Source organism: Mesoplodon bidens (assembly GCF_964165515.1).
Source record: "Mesoplodon bidens genome assembly, chromosome: 10".
Taxonomy (NCBI): Eukaryota; Metazoa; Chordata; class Mammalia; order Artiodactyla; family Ziphiidae; genus Mesoplodon; species Mesoplodon bidens.
In genome coordinates, this window is record NC_138172.1 from 6,063,089 (window position 1) to 6,083,972 (window position 20,884).

Here is a 20,884-nt window from a genome sequence, read left to right on the forward strand (position 1 = left end):
ACGCATATATATGGAATCTTAAAAAGCAGTACTGATGAACCTAGTGACAGGGCAGGAATAAAGGCGCAGGCGTAGAGAATGGACTTGAGGACACGGGAAGGGGAAGCTGGGACAAGTGAGAGAGTAGCTTTGACATGTATACACTACCACATGTAAAATGGATGGCTAGTGGGAAGCTGCTGCATAGCACAGGGAGATGAGCTCGGTGCTTTGTGACCACCTAGAGGGGTGGGGTAGGGAGGGTAGGAGGGAGGCTCAAGAGTGAGGGGATATGGGGATATACGTATGCAAAAAGCTGATTCACTTTGTTGTACAGCAGAAACTAACACATCATTGTAAAGCAACTATAGTCCAATAAAGATGTGAAAAAAAAAAAACCCAAAATTAGAAATGGTTCAGCCTGTGCTCCAAGCCGTTTGTACCTTTAGCACGTCTGCAAATAAATAAGGCCATTTGGTTGTTGCTTTGGGGAGTAGACACCACTAAGTGTGCAGGTGCAGTGCTGTTCTTTCTCGTATTTCCCTCTCTCTTTTTAAAACTTGTTTTACTGGGGAAATGGGGAAGAGAGAGCAGGAAGAAGCATTTACTTAGATGCAGTGTAAATTGGCATTACTGCAGTGAGGTTCATAATTTTCTTCTTGGCAGCTCGCACAGGTCTGTTAGCACAGATACCCTGTCCCGGTGATCCTTGAATAACCAGACTGTCACAGAACACCAATAGGCATTGAGAAGTAATAGGATTATACCTGACGCTTTTATGGGTGAAGTGTTTAGGCTCCTTTAACCCTCTCGTAACTAGCCTCACCCAGAACTAGAGGCAACTGGTAATTTTAGTTTTTTTCATTCTTTTTTTTGGAGAGAAAAGCCAGATTTCTTCTACGTAGCCTCGGTGTTCTCCCCAAAGAGGCACTTGGAGGCCTCTCACAGTTACTGTTGCTGAAAATGAGCTAAACAATATTCTTCATGTCTATTGTGATAAAAAATGTCTCTCTCTAGTTCTCTCTCTCTCTTTTTTGCCCTGGAGGGACAGCTCTAATTCACTCTTCACATCCCTTCGGTGACAAAAACCAAAGAGAAGCTCATTAGCTCATCCAGAAACAACCATCTCTAAATAATAATCACCATCATTTATTATAAAATATGAAACTATTGAGATTGCAAATGAAAGTGGCAGCCTGCAGTTGGATGGGGGTGAGGGGCGAAAGGGAAGAGAGGAATTGTCCAGAACCTGAGAATTTTAGGGCTGATTCTGATACAATGGAGGAGGAGGAGAGAAGAGTGTGTCTGTGAAGCAGGGTGGACGGGAGGCGAGGCCTGGGGGGGGGTGGTAAACGTGGTGCACCTTGTGTTCCATCAGCAGAGTAACTCGTGTCGAGTACTAGACTCTGGTGTTTTTTTTTGTTTGTTTGTTTGTTTTTGCGGTACACGGGCCTCTCACCACTGTGGCCTCTCCCGCTGCGGAGCACAGGCTCTGGATGCGCAGGCCCAGCGGCCATGGCCCACGGGCCCAGCTGCTCCGCAGCACGTGGGATCCTCCCGGACCGGGGCACAAACCCGTGTCCCCTGCATCGGCAGGCGGACTCCCAACCACTGCGCCACCAGGGAAGCCCTAGACCCTGTTTTTAATGCCATCTTCAGGATGTGCTTTTGTTTCATTCAAGTGATGGATGAGAAGTCCATGTGATTTTTGAATATTTGACAGCTTGTAGGGTAAGAATGCTAAATTTAACTGAGCATGCATTATGATCCTATTTTTAAAGTTTAAAAACAAAAGCGGTGTGTGCTGATACCTTCACAGGTCCCCTGCCGGCTTGAATTAATGCCTGGGGACTGCTGGCCTCTCCTTTCAGAGATCCATGTACCACAGCCCCATTAAACTGAAGGAAAGGGCTCCTACGACCTTTGTTCCCGCTGCTTTTTTATGGATGTTGTTTCTGTTGGAGATTCTTGGGGTGGGGCAGGGTGGGGCCGTCTCCTTGTCTGAACAGGCCCCGCTTCTCCTCGTGGGATACAGAGAAAGCCTCACCTTAAGGAAGAATGGTGGCCGTCATTCCTTACATTTGTGCGCACTTTGTGGCATGGACCCCTGTGATAGCCAGGTCTGTGCTGGGCAGGGGAGGTTCGATCTACCCCTTTTGCAGATGAGGAAACTGAGGCCCGGAGGTAGATTTCCTTGATCACCATCCCTTGATCGTGGGTCCGAGCAGGATAGCACCCTGGTGGTTCTGACTCTGGGTCTGGTGCTTTCTTGTGCTGGGAAACCAGCGTGAGGTGCTGAGAGCTCAGGAAATTGGGGTTCCTCACCCCCTCAGCTTCTAGCTTCTTTCTCCTCCTTTGGGGGAGGGGAGCCACTGCTGGCTGCACCTGTAGGTGGCCATGGTCACCTACAGCCCTTTCCTGCTTGGGTTAGTCCCAGGCCCTCCTCTCTCCTTCCCTAGGGTCTGACTCCCTCCCCAGGGCTGTGGTTCCTGTTACTAGGGCCACTGTCGTTGGTAGTTGGCGCTTCCCTGGGAGGCTGGGATGTCGCCCGTCTGCTAAGCGTACTTGGAAACCTAGTTCCGCAGAGCCCTCAGCTGTCCACGCGCTCTCTGCCCGATTCCCCTAGACTCCATCCAGAACTCAGGGCGTCCCATCCTTCCTGGCTTTCCTTCAGGCCCAGCTTAGGTTCTAGAGTTCTTCCTTCTCATTTTTTCTTTCAACAGATCTTTGTTCATCACCTGCCGGGTGCCAGGCATTGTGTCAGGTGCTAGGGAAGTAGCGATACGGGAGCTGGGGGGAGGTGGGCGTTAATCAGAGACGCACATGTGCCACTAAAGTCCTCTGATGGGAGGTTCCTAGTGTCGCGAGTCGCTAAAAACTCACCACCAATAGACCTAGAGTCTGTCATACAGAGTGAAGTAAGTCAGAAAGAGAAAGACAAATACCGTATGCTAACACATATATATGGAATTTAAAAAAAATGTCATGAAGAACCTAGGGGTAAAACGGGAATAAAGACACAGACCTACTTGAGAATGGACTTGAGGATATGGGGAGGGGGAAGGGTAAGCTGTGACAAAGCGAAAGAGAGGCATGGACATATATACACGACCAAACGTAAGGTAGATAGATAGTGGGAAGCAGCCGCAGAGCACAGGGAGATCAGCTCGGTGCTTTGTGACCGCCTGGAGGGGTGGGATGGGGAGGGTGGGAGGGAGGGAGATGCATGAGGGAAGGGATGTGGGAACAGATGTATATGTATGACTGATTCACTTTGTTATAAAGCAGAAACTAATAAAAAATAAATAAAATAAAATAGATAACCAACAAGGACCTACTGTAGAGCACAGGGAACTCTGCTCAATATTTTGTAACAACCTAAATAGGAAAAGAATTTGAAAACGAAGAGATACATGTATATGTATAACTGAATCACTTTGCTGCACACCTGAAACTAAAACAACATTGTTCATCAACTATGCTCCAATATAAAATCAAACTTTTGAAAAAGAAAAAAACAAAAAAACAAAAAAACAAACCTCACCACCATCAGCCGTAACTAGACACGCGCTGGCAACCCTGCCCTGCCCCTCCAGTGAGTGCGCGGTCTCGTTCCCAGGACCCCTCACACCACAAATCCCTACCCACGTGGGGCTAAGCAGGAATCCTGGTGCGTACATTTCTGGTGTTAGTACAGTTGAGTGTTGATAGTTTATAAAACTCTAGTCGTATTCTGGCTACAGAGCATTGGTAGTTAAAAGAGAGCCCGAGGGGGGCTTCCCTGGTGGCGCAGTGGTTGAGAATCCACCTGCCGATGCAGGGGACACGGGTTCGTGCCCCGGTCCGGGAAGATCCCACATGCCGTGGAGCGGCTGGGCCCGTGAGCCATGGCCGCTGAGCCTGTGCGTCCGGAGCCTGTGCTCCGCAACGGGAGAGGCCACAATAATAGTGAGAGGCCTGTGTACCGCACAAAAAAAAAAAAAAAAAAAAAAAGAGAGGCTGAGAACGTAAAGCATTCCCTTCCGTGTAAAGCAAGATTGGAGCTATGAGAATTCGAAGGAGGGGATCACTTCCTCGTGGGGAGGAAGTTGAGCTGTTTCTTAGGTTGGCTTCTGTTACCCCCTGGTACTGCCCATGGGTAGCTCGCTGGGATGCCCTTGAGCTCTGGAAGGTTTGGAAGGGCTGGAAGGCAGGGGGTGTGGAGTTCAGTTCAGAAGCCCCACTGCAGGGGTCCTGATCCTCAGGGTGGGGAGTGTGCCAGAATTACCTGGGGAGCTATTTTCAAACTAGTCTGAGTATAGTTGTTTCCTGGGTATAAATTCAAAATATGTCTTTCCGGCCCCCACCCCCGGGCCCCACCCAAGCTTTGCTCAATCAACTGCCGGATCCGGGGCCTGGCATCCATGGCCTGGCATCCGTGGCTTTCAAGGCTTCGTGGGTGATTCTAATGCACAGTCAGGGTTATAAACCTCTCTTCCAATGAATGGATTTCTGGTGAGCCTATGATTGCAATGTCCTCACTAACAGAAGCGTCAGTAAATAACATCCAGAGGCTGATGACAAGGCCATGCTGGCAAATCCATCCTTGGAAAAATTGAATTGTTTGTGTTGTGAAAAGAATTTGATGGTATTGACTTCTGTTTGATTTAATCGAATATCTTCAACCAAAACCTCTAATTCTGTTTTATGTTACTAAAATATAGTTGACTTGGTGAAAAAAAATAAAATAAAATCTGAACCATCTGCTTGCTTTTTGAAGACCCTTTCTTCCCTCTTTGGTGATTTTAGGTCAGTAATTAATCCAGGAAACTTTAAATGTCTACTCCTGTAGGCACTGGGGCATATACAAAGGAAAGTAAGGCACAGATCTAACTTTAAAGAGATCACAGTGTGGTGAAGAAGATGAATTTGTTGAAAACGTTTAGGGTACAGTTCTTACAGGTGCATGTTAACTTAACATTGCAAATGATCTAGTTTTCATACCTAGTTTTTATTCAGCTGCTTTTTGCAAATCTAGAGTGAAACTCGCCCCTTGCAAGATAAGGCATTGTGGACTTTAAAAACCCTTCTTATTTTTGGTTAAAAGTAAGACCCTGGGTAGAGTGGAAAATCACAGCTTCAGATCCCAGTTCTACACTCTTTGTGTGAGTTTGGACAGGCTTCTCAGCCTGATATGTTTCCTCATTTATAAAATGGTGAAAGTACCTCCCAGCATTGTTGAGAGGATTTAACAAGAAACAAGATACCTGAGAGAACCTAGCGCTCTGCCATGTGCCACACCCAGCACGTAGTAAGTATCCTTTGTCTTTCTGTTCCTTCAGCTTGAGGAAATTGAAGACAGTAGGAAATTGACCTCTTGAGCTGTACCGGCCATGGATTACCTTGATTATATGGCTAAGGGGGATGATTCTAACAACGGTCCGCTTAGATCCTGGTTTCTTGGCAGCAGCATTACTGCTGTTTTGGTCCCGATGATTCTTCGCTCAGGGAGGCTGTCCTGTGCATTGTAGTGTCTTTGGCAGCACCCCTGGCCTCCATCCACTAGATGCCCGTGGTACCGCCAAGTTGTGACAACCAGACATTGCCAAAGGTCCCCTGGGTTGAGGGAAGCAAAATGGTTCTGTTTGAGAGCCAGGGGATTAGACCCTTACCCCACTGTTCTGTGTGGTGAATCCTATCCCTCTGCCTCTTAGGAGCATTTAAATGTTTTTACTCTCGGTCAGAGAAGTGTGAAGTAAAACCACAGTGAGGCTGCTCTGTACCTACCCATGTAGTAGGAATGAAAAGATGAAAAAGTGCTGGCAAGGGTATGGAGCAACCTAAAATCCCATACACGGCTGGCAGGAGTATAATTGGTACAAATACTTTGGAAAACTATTTGACAGTATCTACTTAAGCTCAATGTGTGCTCACTCTATGACCTAACGTATCTACTCAAGCTGAGTGTATGCAACAGAAATGCAGTCCATGCTCACCAAAGACAGAGACTAGAATATTTGTAGCAGCACTATTTATAATATCCTCCAGATAGAAACTACCTAAATGTCCATCAACTGTAGAATGAAGTGTGGTCCATTAGAGCAATGGAATACTATACAGCCATGAAAAGGAATGATTTTCACCTTCACTTAAAAATAAGGATAACATTCATAAGCATAATGTTGAGTGCAAGAATCCAGTCACATAAAGGTACATACCATATGATTCTATTTGTATTAAGTGGTCAAACTAATCTAATGCTCTTAAAAGTTAGGATAGTAGTTACCTCATGGGGGTAGTTACTGGAAGGGGGCACAGGTTGGGAGGAAGCATTACAGTTCTCTCTATTAAAAAACAGGTGTGTTGTCTGTTTTCTAGACTGGATCCTAGTTGGTTGAAAGGGTGATTCTGAAGGTAGAAAAATGGTGCCTAATGAATGAAATACTGTGAAGGCAAATTAAATTGCTAGGTGAAGATTGAATCAGAAATTGGGACTGTCAGTGACATTGACCTTCAAATGTTAAATATTTAGGACTTTTCCTCCATTGGACTTCTCCTGTTTTTACCATGGCAGTAAGTGCTAGCCAACCTGGCAAGAATACGTCTGTGGATAATTATAATTGGTGAGAATGTGAATATCAGGATAATATTTTATTTATGAAGGTTCTTTGAACAGGATTTACTGAACTAAATTGTCTGCAATAATGAAAGCCACTAAAATAATCATTTTTGTTAATAAGGAAACATTTGTTTCAAGCATATAGGCACTAGTTTAAAACTAGTAAGTTATAGTGTTTTGCAAGAGATTTCTCCTTTCTTGGGAATGCTAATTAATTATATTCCCTTCCCCAGTACTGATTTATTTAAAACATCAATCCTAGTCTGAACTTTTAAATGCTATTTTTATCTTAAATTCATGTTAGTAAAGCAGATTTCCTATTCACTCATTTGATATCAAGGGAATTGGTTTTGTTAGGATTTTTTTTTAATTTTTGCAAAGTTTAATGAGAGTGGAACTGTATGTTAAAAGATATTCACTGTGACTTTTTAAGTTAAACAAGAGGCTTATTGTGTTTGAACTCAGGTGAGAAATTAGGCAGTTTGCTTTCCCAAAATTGTCTTTGCAATTTAAAGTTCACCCTTAGGGGGTGCTGTTGTATTGAAAGTTTAAATCTTTGCTTTGAAGAACCATTTTAAGTTTTTTAAAAAGTACATATATTTGTGTTAAAATCCCATTATATTATAGAACATAATCTAGTCATACTTAATAGAAGTTGAGAGTGTTTTAGCTTAGAAATGTTACTATTTTATAAACAATAAAAGTCAAGACATACAGCTTAATGGCATTTGCTTCTGTGAAAAATTTGACAAAATTCTGTATTTTTCATCATCGTTTCAGTGTGAGCAACTCCAGGTTAGAGAAATAAGCAATGTTTTGTGATATATTTAGGAATTCTTTCCTTGACAGAAAATGTAAAAAACACAGAGAACTTAATAGATATTCAGGTTTACATCCTTGATACTTGAGGCATTTGAAAATTGTTTTGTTTTGGTGTCTTCTTTGATTCAGCAGCTACACTGTTGAAGACCTACTGTGTGCAAAACAGTCTTTATAATCAGGTAGGGGAGAGATACATAAATTATCTCGTAGTCTGCCTTGTTTTAGAATTAAGTGCAGTGTAAACCTAAAATACAGTGGACTGTTAAAGAGATTAATCCTAGCTAATGGGGTTCTTGTGAAAGGTGGGATTTTAGCTGAGCTTTTGAGGAGCCACAGAACTTTGCATTCTAAACAATATTTAAAAGAAAAGGTTTCGTTCCTTAAGTCCTCTTTCTTACCACTTAGTGCTCAGTTTGTTTTCACCTAAACCCTCTTCTATGCTTTCCTTCTCTTACAACCTTGTCTTAGTAATTAAGATAATATAAAAAAGTGAGAGTGCCTTGACCAATGAGGTATTTAACAAACATTATCATCACCATTGTTACTGTTACTGTTATACTGAAGAATGTGCCCATATATTGCAGTGGGGTCTAGAGATGCTGTTAAACATGGCACTTTTGCACATCCAACTTTTTGGTTAGTTGATAATGTAGATCAAGTTACAGTCAGACTTAACTTTCTTCCTTTGGTACGGTTTTTGATTATTAGTCACGTATCAGGTTAAAGTGATTTGAAAAAATAAATGTGTGGTAAGGAGAAAAATAAACTTAAAAATGAAAGCATTAGTTAAATATATTGGTTACTTAGCATCCTGGAAAGAAGAGGGCAGTTGAATCCATTGGGGGGGACCAAGTAGCCCTGTAGGGTTATTTACCTTTCCTGGTGTCTGTGAAAAAATAATTGTTAGACTTAACATTAAAATATTCCTTGCTTGGCAAGTGTGCTAATGAAAGCATTTTATTTTATTTCTTTATTTAAATTTTATTTATTTATATATTTATTTGTGGCTGCGTTGGGTCTTTGCTGCTGCACGCGGGCTTTCTCTAGTTGTGGCGAGCAGGGGCTACTCTTCGTTGTGGTGCGTGGGCTTCTCATTGCGGTGGCTTCTCTTGTTGCGGAGCACAGGCTCTAGGCGTGTGGCCTTCAGTAGTTGTGGCACATGTTGCTCCGCGGCATGTGGGATCTTCCCGGACCAGGGATCAAACCCGTGTCCCCTGCATTGGCAGGTGGATTCTTAACCACTGCACCACCAGAGAAGTCCCAGCATTTAATCTTTTAATAAGTGTCTCGAGAGTGATTTTGATCATTTGGCTTTTATGAAGCAGCTCACAGTTTTGCTGATTCTATTCTAAACTGGTAGTCAACTCTCTAGCAAGTAGAACCATTTAACCTAGTAATTAGCCTGGGCTTCCTACTGTCATCATTTTGCCATCATTATTCCACAAAGATGTTGAGACGCTGCCATAATGAACATTTATGGAGCCCTTATTTTATACTGTGGGGAGCTTTATACCAAGAACTGAAGCTTAGTTTTCCTTTTCTCCAAAGCTTATGGTCTAGTTTGGGGAATTGTTACTAATACATGAAATAATTAGTAAATAATAGAAGACAAAAGCATATGCATACCTGTCTACATTCTCTGAAACTTTAAAGTACAGGGAGTTTCTCCGTGTAGACTGTTTTCCTTAGCTCCCCAGTTTTACTGAGATATAATTGACTTACACTGCCATATTGTAGACTGTTCTTTAGGACAGATACCTCATTATAAACATCTTTAAATCTTACAGAGTTCTAAATAAATGTTTGGAATTTTTAAATCTTTAGCTGTTAAATCTAAATGAAAAGGACATATCACGGTGTTCAAAAATTAGTTATAAATGATCCATTGCTTATGCCTCACCAGGGCATATTTTCTCATATGTCCCTGCTTTTTAAAAAGTGAGGACCTTGCTTCACCCTCACATTGATTATATAAGGAATATAGTCTTTGCAGGTAAAGTAGAAACACAGGAAAATGTAAAAAATGCCACCCGTCCAAGGTAGGCACTGTTAACATTTTGGTATGCTTTCCAATCATTTATTTATTTTTATTTATTTTTTTCCTTTTGACTTTTTCCTTTTCTTTTTTTTTAAATTAATTTTTATTGGAGTATAGTTGCTTTACAACGTTGTGATAGTTTTTGCTGTACAGCAAAGTGAATCAACTATAGCTCTACATATATCCCCTCTTTTTTGGATTTCCTTCCCATTTAGGTCACCACAGAGCATTGAGTAGAGTTCCCTGTGCTATAAGTAGGTTCTCATTAGTAATCTGTTTTATACACGGTGGTGTGTATATGTCAACCCCAATCTCCCAATTCATCCCACCCTCCCCTTCCCCCCGGGTATCCATATGTCCGTTCTCTAAGTCTGTGTCTCTGTTTCTGCTTTGCAGATAAGTTCACCTGTATCATTTTTCTAGATTCCACATATAAGAGGTATTACACGATATTTGTTTTTCTCTCTCTGACTTACTTCACTCTGTATGACAGTCTCTGGGTCCATCCATGTCTCTGCAAATTGCACAGTTTCGTTCCTTTTTATGGCTGAGTAATATTCCATTGTATGTATGGGTCCATCCATGTCTCTGCAAATTGCACAGTTTCGTTCCTTTTTATGGCTGAGTAATATTCCATTGTATGTATGTACCACATCTTCTTTATCCATTCTTCTATTGATGGACATTTAGGTTGCTTCCATGTCCTGTCTACTGTAAACGGTGCTGCAGTGAACATTGGGGTGCATGTATCTTTCTGAATTATTGTCTTCTCTAGTATAGTCTTTTAAATACGTGTGTGTATATTTCTTTCTGCATATGTGTGTATACTTATAAATACATAAGCAAAATTGGTGTTTAGTGTACATACTATTTTTATATTTTTTATTTGCTTGTTTTCATTTAACATATGTAGTTCCATTAGCATATGTTTTGAGTATATCATTTTCTCCTGTCATTATATATATATATATTATTTGCAGTACGCGGGCCTCTCACTGTTGTGGCCTCTCCCATTGCGGAGCACAGGCTCCGGACGCACAGGCTCAGCAGCCACGGCTCATGGGCCTAGCCGCTCTGCGGCATGTGGGATCTTCCCAGACCGCGGCACGAACCCGTGTCCCCTGCATCGGCAGGTGGACTCTCAACCACTGCACCACCAGGGAAGCCCCTGTCATTATATTTTTTAGAAGCAATTATAATGGTTGCATACTATTCTGTCGTTGATATACCACAGTTTTCATGCATTCCCTTATTTTTGGACTTCTAGGTTTTCAAATTTTCATTATTATAAATAGAAGCATGATAAGCATCTTTATGTAATTCTTTGACCAAATCTTATTATTTTCTTAAGACAGAGTTCTAGAACTAGAGTCCAGAGCAAGGAAAGGATGTGAAGATTTTCAGCACTACAGACAGCTTGATGTGTATGTTGACTGCTTTGTAGAAAGGCATTGACTGCTTACACTTTTACTAGCAGTGACACAAATTCCAATGTCAGCTCACCTCACCAGCATTAAATAAGATTGAAATGCTTTCTCTTTTTGTTAATTTGGCAGGTAGAGAATCACTTAATTTTTTTTAATTTGTATTTTTCCTGTTTTTAATGAGGTTGAATAGGCTTGTTTTTAAGAAAAAAATTTAAAGTGTATTTATTTTATCTTTTATTTGTTTATATTTTTGGCCGTGCTGTGTGGCTTGCGGGATCTTCCCTGCAACCAGGGCTCGAACTTGTGCCCCCTGCAGTGGAAGTGTGGAGTCTTAACCACCGGACCGCCAGGGAAGTCCCTCGAATAGGCTTTTTAAAACTGTATTGGCCATTTGTGTCTCATGTTCTTTGCTCATTTAAAAATAATTTAGATTAAGTTTTTTCTTATTTTCTATTTTTTAATGTGTATATACCAAGAACATTCATCCTTCATCCACCATAGTATACGTCACAAATATATTCTTCCATTTTGTGTTTTCCCTCTCTACTTGGTTTTGGTGTTTTCGGATGTACGAAACATAAAATTTGTATATTCAGTCAAATTCTACAGTAGTTTCCTCTGTGACTTCTTTCTTTGATTTAATTCTTTTTCAGGCTTAGAAAATGTTTCCCTATTCCAAATTAGATAGTCTGAACATTTTCTTACAGTTTTTAAAGTTTTTACTATATGACAATATCTGTTTCATTTTTCTTAATCTCTTCCCAGTTCCACCCCAAAAATGTTCTTTGCTTTATGTTTTATTTATTTGTTTTATTTTATTGAAGTAGAGTTGATTTACAATGTTGTGTTAGTTTCAGGTGTACAGCAAAGTGATTCAGTTATATGTGTACATATATATATATGTATATATATGATTCTTCTTCAGGTTCTTTTCCATATAGGTTATTATAAAATATCAAGTATAGTTTCCTATGCTATACAGTAGCTTTATGTTTTAAATATCTGATAGATCAAATTTCTTCATCCAAAAAAACCCAACTTTCTACCTGATTTTTTCTTTTTCTTTCTTTTTTTTTTTTTTTTTGGTGGATAAAATTTAGAACCATCCTTCCAGTTTCCTTAAGAAGAATCCTGTTGGTAGTTTAATTATGACAATGTTAGTCTGTGAAGGAACTTGAGAAGCACTGACATTTTCCAGCACTTGGAGTTTTTTGGTGGATATGTTGACCATAACCTGAAGCCTGATCAGAATCTACATGAGTTTTCCTCAGATGTGAGGACTTGTGTCCCCAGAAGATTCTGACAGAATCCAGTTGGAGAAACATTGAGCTAGATAATCTGGTATGTGCTGGGAGTAGGGAGGGGAAGATGGAGAGTCTACCTTTGAGGTGTTTTCATCTTAGAGATTTTATTCAACAGGAATTTATTGATGGCCTACTGTGTGCCAGGCTCCTGCCAGACCAACACTGCAGAGGTACAGAAGGCATAGCCCTTGCTCCTAAAGCCTAGATGTGCCTAGGATGGAAGCATGCCCGTTGGCAAATGATGGCACAGGCCTGGGATTGAGGACTCAGAAGGACGGGGGTCCCACAGGACAAAGGAGATGTGTGCCAAGTCCTGAAGGAAGAATGGGTGTTTGCTGCGAGAGAGGCTGGAAAAGTCTTGCACAAAGAGGGAGCATGTGCACTGAGACATGAAAGAATTTGGTTTTCGAGAGTAACTGTAGGTGGTTCACTGCTTGAAGCGGAAGGTGGATGATGTGGGGAGCTGTGATAGGATAGGTCCAGCCGCAGGGACTGGCTGCCCTGCGGAGTCGGTGGGTGTGGCCGCCACCCTTCAGGGCGGGGCTTCTCTGACTGTCTGCCTGGAAGATTTACGGGACCTAAGATGACTCTGTCAAATTGCTATCAAAGTTTCTACCTGTTTTCTCTCCTTGTCTGTAGCTCTAAGTAGGACCACAGTAGCGTCCAGATCAGTGGGAAACACGCGGTGGGGGCTGGGGATTTTATTTTCCCACAGCTCATTGCAAACACAGGTCAAGGTGTACCTGTGGGCCTGTGTCCACATGGGTGGTTGCCTCTTGGAGAGTGAAAACTACATTGTAAGTGACACTGAGTCATTAAAGGGAAGTTACTAAATATTTTACTTATATCATTACCACTGGATTGTTTGGATCTGGCTAAATCACTGTCCTTTAAAAAGAAGACTTTCCTTCTCAAAATAAGTTGTGTAAAATGAAGTATCTGAAGGCAGGTGATTTTTTTCCCTCTGAGATAAAAGCAGTGGTTCTCAATCTTGGGCGCATGTTTGAATCACCTGGGACTCTTTAAAATCGATCCCAGCACTGGGCCCCACCCCCTCAGATTATTTTGGGGTGTACCCACAGCCTCAGGATTTTTAAAAAACTCTACACTGATTCCAAGGTGCAGCCAGCTTTCTCCCGTATGGGGTGTGCTAATGACTCATAACGTTTTCTGATTGAGAACTTACATCAAAGAATGTAGCACAGTAATTGTTCTCCACAACCAACTGGGTAATTGAATTTGAACCAAAACTATCAGTTGAACTTGAATCTGTACCTAAAGATATTAAGATTAAGTACAATAATATATATTAGATGCTGTAAGAGTTTTCTTCTGACCCTCCCCGTCAAGTACCATCAAGTATTTTAATTACAATTGATGGTGTACATACCTTTCAGTATAGCTTATTCAGATTCTAGAATATGTAATCTAGCATTAATAAATAGCCTTGTAAATTAAAGCTTGTGAAATCTCGATTCTTCTCCTGCCTCCTTCACCTGCTGCTATGCCAGTTACTACTGTTGCAGCAGGGACGGCAGCAGTATTGGGTGTTGTATTTATCTCCAAATAGGATTCAATTAGAACTTGTCATGAACATGCCTGTTACCCAAAGTGCAACTGCTAATCTTTTAACATATAAGCCCTTGAAATTATTTATCCAGTTCTTATTTTAGAGTATTACAATGTCAAGTCTTGGTCTACAGTATAGCACACCCCTTGGTATTTTCTAAATCTCCAAATAGCATACAATAGTATTAGTATAGAAACACCTCCTGTGGTGAATTACTAGTCTATTCATGGTGCCAAAATCTACGTGCCATCTCCAAAGAGAAAACTATTTTTTTCCCTTTATTTTGCTAGTGTGTTCTTCATGTGCTGAAGATTCCGAACTTTCAGTGATTTACTGATTCAGTAAATAGCTTTTGGGCACCACTTGTGCTAGATATTGGAGATGTGAAGTTTAAGGCCCAGGTCCTTACAGTAAGACGTGACGTGGCAGCTCTGTTAGCCTCTAATACACAGATGGAACAGCTTTCCTATGTGCAAAATGAAAATAATTTTATGCCTTCCACCCATCGTGTCAGGTAGGCTTTGTTTTGGGGATATGTAGTCTTACTTCCTTAAACTCTCTCTTTCTCTTTCTCGCTTCCTGTTTCTCCTTATCTTTCTCTCTCCCTCTTCCCCTCCTTATTTTTTAGAAGGTTATAAGGGAATAAATAACACACTCTAAAAGTAGTTCTACCAACTATTTTGGGAGCCATATACCATTATTTAATCCCCCTGAGCCCCAGTTTCCGCTGCTGTAAAAAGGTGATACCATCCCTGCCCTGTTTATGAGTTGTTATGAGAATTATGAGAGAAGTTATATGTAACATGACATCGAAATTTTAAGTATACAGTTGAAGTGTAAATGGACCTTGTAAAACGACTTTTAAAAGAGAAGGAAGGAAAGAAAAGAAAAGAAATATGTGGTATATGTACCACAGCAAAGCACTTTGGGTTTCTCAAACCCAAAAGTGAAGCTACACCAGAGTTAAATTCCATGGAAGTTTGCTTCCATGATGGATTTTTGACTTTGTACTCAGCTCCTGAAAAAGCGACTTCCTGGGTTTTCTCTTCCCTCCTCCGGTTTGCAGCGGCAGGGCTGCTTCCTGTCAAGAGCAGCTCTGCCCCGGCCCCTCCTGCAGACTCTCCACCTCCTGCTTCTCTTTCTTTCAAACACTTAGTACATTTAGAGCCTGATCTTGTGCAGAAAACATCCCTGACATGTGAAGAGCCCCGGGGATTCAGTGAGCATGCTCCGCGCTCCCTCCCGCTGGGAAGAGGAAGCTCGTCCACCACATACGAGTCATTCCAGGCATAGTCGGCGTGTCAGCGCAGTGAACTCGCAGCGGGCTGTGAGCGGCGCGAGCGCGGCTTTGTCCTAGGAAATGGGCTTCGGGTTTTCCTTCCTTGCTCCTTTCTTACGTCGAAGAAAGACCCGTAAAGACTTCTGAAACGATTTTTAAATGCTCGATTGAGGATCCAGGACGTATACCGTCTGCCCACGAACCCTTGAAGGGTTTTCTGCAAGTTCGATTTTGTGTGCGTCTTTTTTTTTTTTTCACTTTTACTTTGTTTTGATCCGAGGCCGGGCCTCCGTCTTTGTGAAGTTTAAGAGAAGAGCCAGGAGCTGCTCAGCACTAGTTGATTTTGGAAACGTACTTTTTCGGGGCGAAAGCAAAGAGCTGGTTTTCTGTGCTAGCCCAATAAATGCTATTTATGAAGATGGACCTGTTGAACTACCAGTACTTGGACAAGATGAACAACAATATCGGGATTCTGTGCTATGAAGGTAGATGTTCCCTTCTAGAAACTGCTACCCTATTGCTTTGGTCAAGGCCACTCCTCCTTTCCGGTTCTGATTGCCTTCTGTGCATTTTGTTCTCTTTCTTGAGACTTTAGGGTGCTTTGAAAGGCAAGCGGTTCTTAGGTACTGTTTTCAGTACAAAGTTTGTTGTTTGTATCTTAGCCTTCAGGGGTTACAGTGGAGGGGGAGGGGGCGGGGCGGGGGCGGGGAGGTGGTAAAATATACATTGTTAAAAGTTTGCTTTATGCTTGCAACATACTAACTCCTCACATTTTAAACTCTTTTAAATTGTATTTCTTTTTTGATTTCTGTTGGTGTTTTCTTTAGAGGAGGAACTTCTGGACCCAAGTAAAAAGTTAAACATGCCAGGTTTTCTCTCTCTCTCTCTCTCTCTCTCTTTTTTTTTTTTTTTTTTGGCTTTCATACTTATTTTAAACATACGCTATCTACATACAGTATTCCTGTTGTAGTCCAACAGCCAGCAAGAGCTTTGGATTTTCCTGTAGAGGGGAACAGAAAGTTACAGTGCGTTTTTGTGTTCAAGAGCGATTGTCCCAAACAATGAAGAATTTTTCTATTCAGTTTGGGGGCCTGGAAGGGCACCCATGTCACAGAGCACAGACTGGCTCTTTGTCTGATTTCCCATTTCCTGTACAGCTCTGGGAGAGTTCTGACATTGAAGGATGTTCCCTCCACACTCCTGTCCCTTGTGGGAGTGATTGCACAACCCACCAACCAGAAAAAGCTAAATTAAAAAAACAAAACAAAACAACCCTCTGAAATCTTATCACTTATTACCTCCTACTAAACCATGAGGTATTTCCCCACTGCCCTGTAGTATTTCAAGCTGTCTCTATTAGTAGTAAGAAGAGAAAAGGGAATTTCTTAATCCAACATATTATCTACGTGCGATTTGAAAAAGTGGTAATGGTCTGAGTCTGAGTAGCCGGAGACACATCTCCGGGGGAATTCAGCTTGGCAGGGGAAGTGTTTTTTGTTGTAACCACATACAAATCAAGGAGACATCTCCCTTCTGATTCAGCAGGAGAAGTTTCCATGTCTCTGCCTATAGTGAACTGAACATTGCTCTAGAAAGAGAAAACATGGAAGAAACTTGGGAGGGTGAGCCGATCCCCTTGTATTTTTCGTGTAAAAACTTTAGCCCTTTTGCCCAAGCAGTCAAAAAAGTACCCTTTCCCCTTCAAGGAAAAATCTCATTCTTATTGTTTTTTATTTAACTTTGTGGATAAGAATCTCATATTTAAAGTAGTCTTTTTTTTTTTTTTAAATCCCACTTGTTCCAGGAATGCGAATTTTGGTGAATTGCTTTCTTTGAATCTGCTGCTTTAGGTATCATCCTGTTTCTAAAGTCACTCATTTAAAAGGCAGACTTTTTTTTTTACACCTGTATTGGAGTATAATTGCTTTACAATGTTGTGTTAGTTTCTGCTGTACAACAAAGTGAATCAGCTATATGTATCCATATACCCCTATATCCTCTGCCTCTCGAGCCTCCCTCCACCCTCTCTATCCCACCCTTCTAAGTGTCATAAAGCACTGAACTGATCTCCCTGTGCTGTGCAGCTGCTTCCCACTAGCTATCTATTTTACATTTGGTAGTGTATATAGGTCAGTGCCACTCTCTCGCTTCATCCCAGCTTCCCCTTCCCGCGCCCCCCCCACCGTGTCCTCAAGTCCCTTTTAGAGTGGTCTAAGCAGCAAGCCACCAGGCGTGTTTCCTGTGAAATTAACATTGCAGTTAGTTTAAAAGAATTTTTTTTCACTGAACAAGGAACTGAAAACTTTTAAGGCACTTTCTGTTGGATTGTCTTTGTCATTGAGTAATAAGATATTTTCAAAATAAAACAAAGCATAATAATCAGCCTGAGAGAGGAGTATAGGGATTATTAGGAGATTGATACCACATGAATTTTTTATGTCTGCAGGTGGTGAGGAAAAGCTTACGGAAAGCTTGTCCAGGTTGATCTGTTGTTTAGTAGGTACCATACACGAGAGTGGTCTTCTAGGCTCCCTCCTTAATTGGGAGGAAGAAACTTTGATTCTGAAAGTTGAGTAGATGTGTGGGATGATGTGCTGTAGTCTGTTTGGTTTAAACATCTGCTGCTATTTTCCTTATTATGAGAGTTAACATTATTTTAACACCAAAATAAGTACACAGGAAATGAAGAAAAGCACAGCAAAATCTGAGTGGTGTTTATAGTGGGTTGTTTATGTCCTAGTGGTTTTCTCAGTGTAAACATTGCACACATCTGCTCTGAACTCAAAAGGGTGTTTAGAAGATGGGCATAAATCTTAGATAGGATTTTTTTGGGGGGCAGTAACAAAAGTTGGAATAGTTATTGTTCCTTTTAAGTCCGACACTTTGAGAATATTCGTATTAAATCTATCAGCTCAACAGCATTCCAGGGAAGTTATTTGCAAAATGGAATGTACAGTTGGTGGGCAGGGTTTGATTTCACTTAGGGCCCAGGCATGTTTCACGTCTCTTAAAAATAAGGGACTGGTCCGCAACGGGAGAGGCCACGACAGTGAGAGGCCCGCGTACCATAAAAAAAAAAAAAAAAAAAAAAAAAAAAAAAAAAATAAGGGACAAAATAGTTCTCTGAATTTTTAGTTTTAAGAAGGTAAGATGTTGACGGTTAATCATTCTCTAGGTTAGTTGTACTCTTTTCCTTATTTGTATTAGAGGTCTACTCCACAAAATAAACCATGTGTCTGCCCCATCTTTCCTCAGCCTCTCTAGGAACTTACACACAAATAGATCTTTTTTAGCCAATTCTCTCATAGCATACAAGGTCTTCCTAAAACCCCACATTTAGGGTAGACTCCAGATGGCTTAGATATGGAGTCTGCTTGGTGTCTGCTCCTGACTTTCACCATAGAAATCCACAAGCATAACAGAAAAGAGAATTAAGGAAAAAAATGAACCACAAATAGATTTGGGGTGGGGACCTTTTGGGATAGGATAAGATGATTGGCAAAGGGCAGGAAGAATCTGCGTTTGGCTAACTTATGGAAACTAATTACCTTCATTGGTGATAAGCCAATTAGCAGAACTCTGCTTGGGTATTAATGTGTCTTTTCAAAAATCTCTGGTTTATTACTGAAATTCTCAACAGTTAGCCAGCTCATCATTCATCACCCTTCCTACTGTATGTTCAAATTATACCCACTTGAATCCCAGTTTTGCCTCTATCTCCTTGAAAAGGAGCCTTCATTTTTTTCCCCTCTGAACTCCTGAGAATGCGCCACTAGTAGACTGAAAGCCTCATGAAGGCAGGGCTTTGTCTTGGTCACTGTATCCCTGAGTCCTGGCACAGTGCCCGGTGTGGCTCTCAGGAACTGGTGGACTCAGAAATCAATGAAATCTTTCTGTCGGCAGCTGTGGTCGCTACTGTATAATTTAGCACTTAATTTTATACTGTCTCATGTTCTCTAATTATCTAATTATTGCAGAGCTATCCAGGGCCTTAGATATAGCTAATACATTTGCCCTGTTTTTGCCAAGAAAACTGAGACCTAGAGAGGTAAATTGTCTGTCCAAGTTTATTCAGAAAGTTTGTAACAGAATTGAATTGAGCAAAGTGGTTTCAGTTAGTCTGTGAGTCTTCTGTGCCATACCACCTCTCCAGAATTATTTGATGTCTTGCCTCCTTAATTAATCATCACCTCCTTGATGTTAGGGGCCATGCTCTGTCCCGGGGACCTTCACAGCCCGCAGCACAGGGACAGCATCTTGGATCACGATGCACAGTTGAGTCTGACCTGGATTCTTCTTTGCTCTGAAACCAGTTGTTGGTCTAGGTTCCCAAACTGTTGTGATAATCAGGGAAGACGGTAATCAGGGCCCTAGGCGAGGAGAGTCGTCGGAATTCGCTTTCCTTGCTCCTTTGGCACGTAGCTGCTTAACTTTGCTCTGACTGCAGGGGAGGAGGCCCTGTGTAGATGCCAGTCACAGAGAGTTTCCTCAGGGGACCAGGGAGCTGGTTCGACCATGGACTTTTCTCAAGATGGCTGATAGTTCTATTTACATAATTACTTAGTGCTGAAAACTTAGGTCCTAATAAATGTACTCACGGTTGGCCGTGCTTTAAGCTGCTGTTAGTGATACTTTAATTATGGGTTAAGAGCCATTAAGGTGTAATTTGGTAGAAGAATTCTCCCCTTTTAATTTAATGGTATGATTTATATTGGGAGAAAGGAAGAATAGATTGTATCTTCAGATCTTCTGAAAGTTTAAGAGCATTATAAGTTCCTGGACTTTTAGAGCTGTTCATTGTTTCAGAACTTAATTATCACTTGTTTCATCACAGGCTACATATAAATGAATTTTCTGGAATTGAAAGGAAAATGTACAAAACAAGGGTGGTTGAGTGGAGTGAGACCCTGCTAGGGATGTGAGCAAGGCCCATGCCCGGCTGACGGATTTCTTTTGTTGTCTGCCAGTTTAACCAGCAGCAGTTTAATGGAGTCCTGGTTTCATTGTTCTTTGTCTAATGAGCTCAGAGGCATCAGGAAACTTAGGAGTGTCGGGTACTAGTGAGTTGGAAAGGGCACAGAGCAGAGCCGTTTTGTACTGGCTGTATTCTGTCCCCAGCCCCGAACATCAAGTGACTGGCTCTTCACCCAGGGGTGAGGTAGAATATCTGCAGCTGTTTTGCTGTGGAAATTCATTTTACTGTAGCTTTTCATTTGTAGGAGAGGGTCGGGAGTGAGGGGGGAGGGGGGAAGGAGAGATGGAGAGAGAGGGGGTGGGGGGGGAGAGGAGGAGAGGTTGGGAGGAGCTTGGTTAGTAAAACAAGCCCAGGTGAACCCAAGAGCTCTCCTGCGAGGACCTGGCCAGTATGTATTCCTTCTAGCTACAGTTTGGGAGGGAAGGTGTGATTATCCCCTCCTTCCTTCCGGCTCCCCTCCCTGTTTCTCTGCCCTTTTCTGGAAGGATTATTTTACTTGGCTGTTTCTTGGAACCTACACCAGCTTTGTTTTGAAGGCGGATTTCTCTTCCTTCCTTTCTCCTTACTTCACTGTGGTCCACAGGGCCTTCAATTCCTAGGGTGTTTGGATTCGTCACTGTGAAGGAAGATTATTTTAAAAACACACCGTAAGATATGAAGACATTCCCCCTCTGCATGTGAGAAGATTCAATATCTCTCCTTAATAGTTTGGTTCTGCTTTATTGTGAGGATGTTGCAGAAAACTGGGTTTTGTCGTGAAGAAATTAGATTCAGATTTAGCACTTCTGCATGTACACAAAGATATAAAATCAGTCTTACCAGGGATTGTTTCTGACTGTATCTGTTTTATCTCTCTGTATCTGCACGTTTATTCCGTGACTGTTTATATTTA

General features: G+C 41.7%; 1 protein-coding gene across 3 annotated transcripts in view; it reads left to right on the forward strand.

Moving 5' to 3' along the window:
- The window catches only part of VGLL4 (vestigial like family member 4), a 156,538-nt gene that overhangs the window by 59,407 nt on the left and 76,247 nt on the right, over positions 1-20,884 (forward strand). Inside the window, exon 1 of one of the 3 annotated variants that reach the window (XM_081247228.1) lies at positions 14,907-15,502. The exons of 1 other annotated variant lie outside the window; for it this stretch is intronic. In XM_081247228.1, coding sequence (XP_081103354.1) covers positions 15,421-15,502 — 82 coding nt within the window. In that variant the 5' untranslated portion in view covers positions 14,907-15,420. Of the gene's footprint in view, positions 1-14,906; positions 15,503-20,884 lie in introns of those variants that run through there. One more of the 3 variants, XM_081247226.1, reaches the window with a different exon arrangement.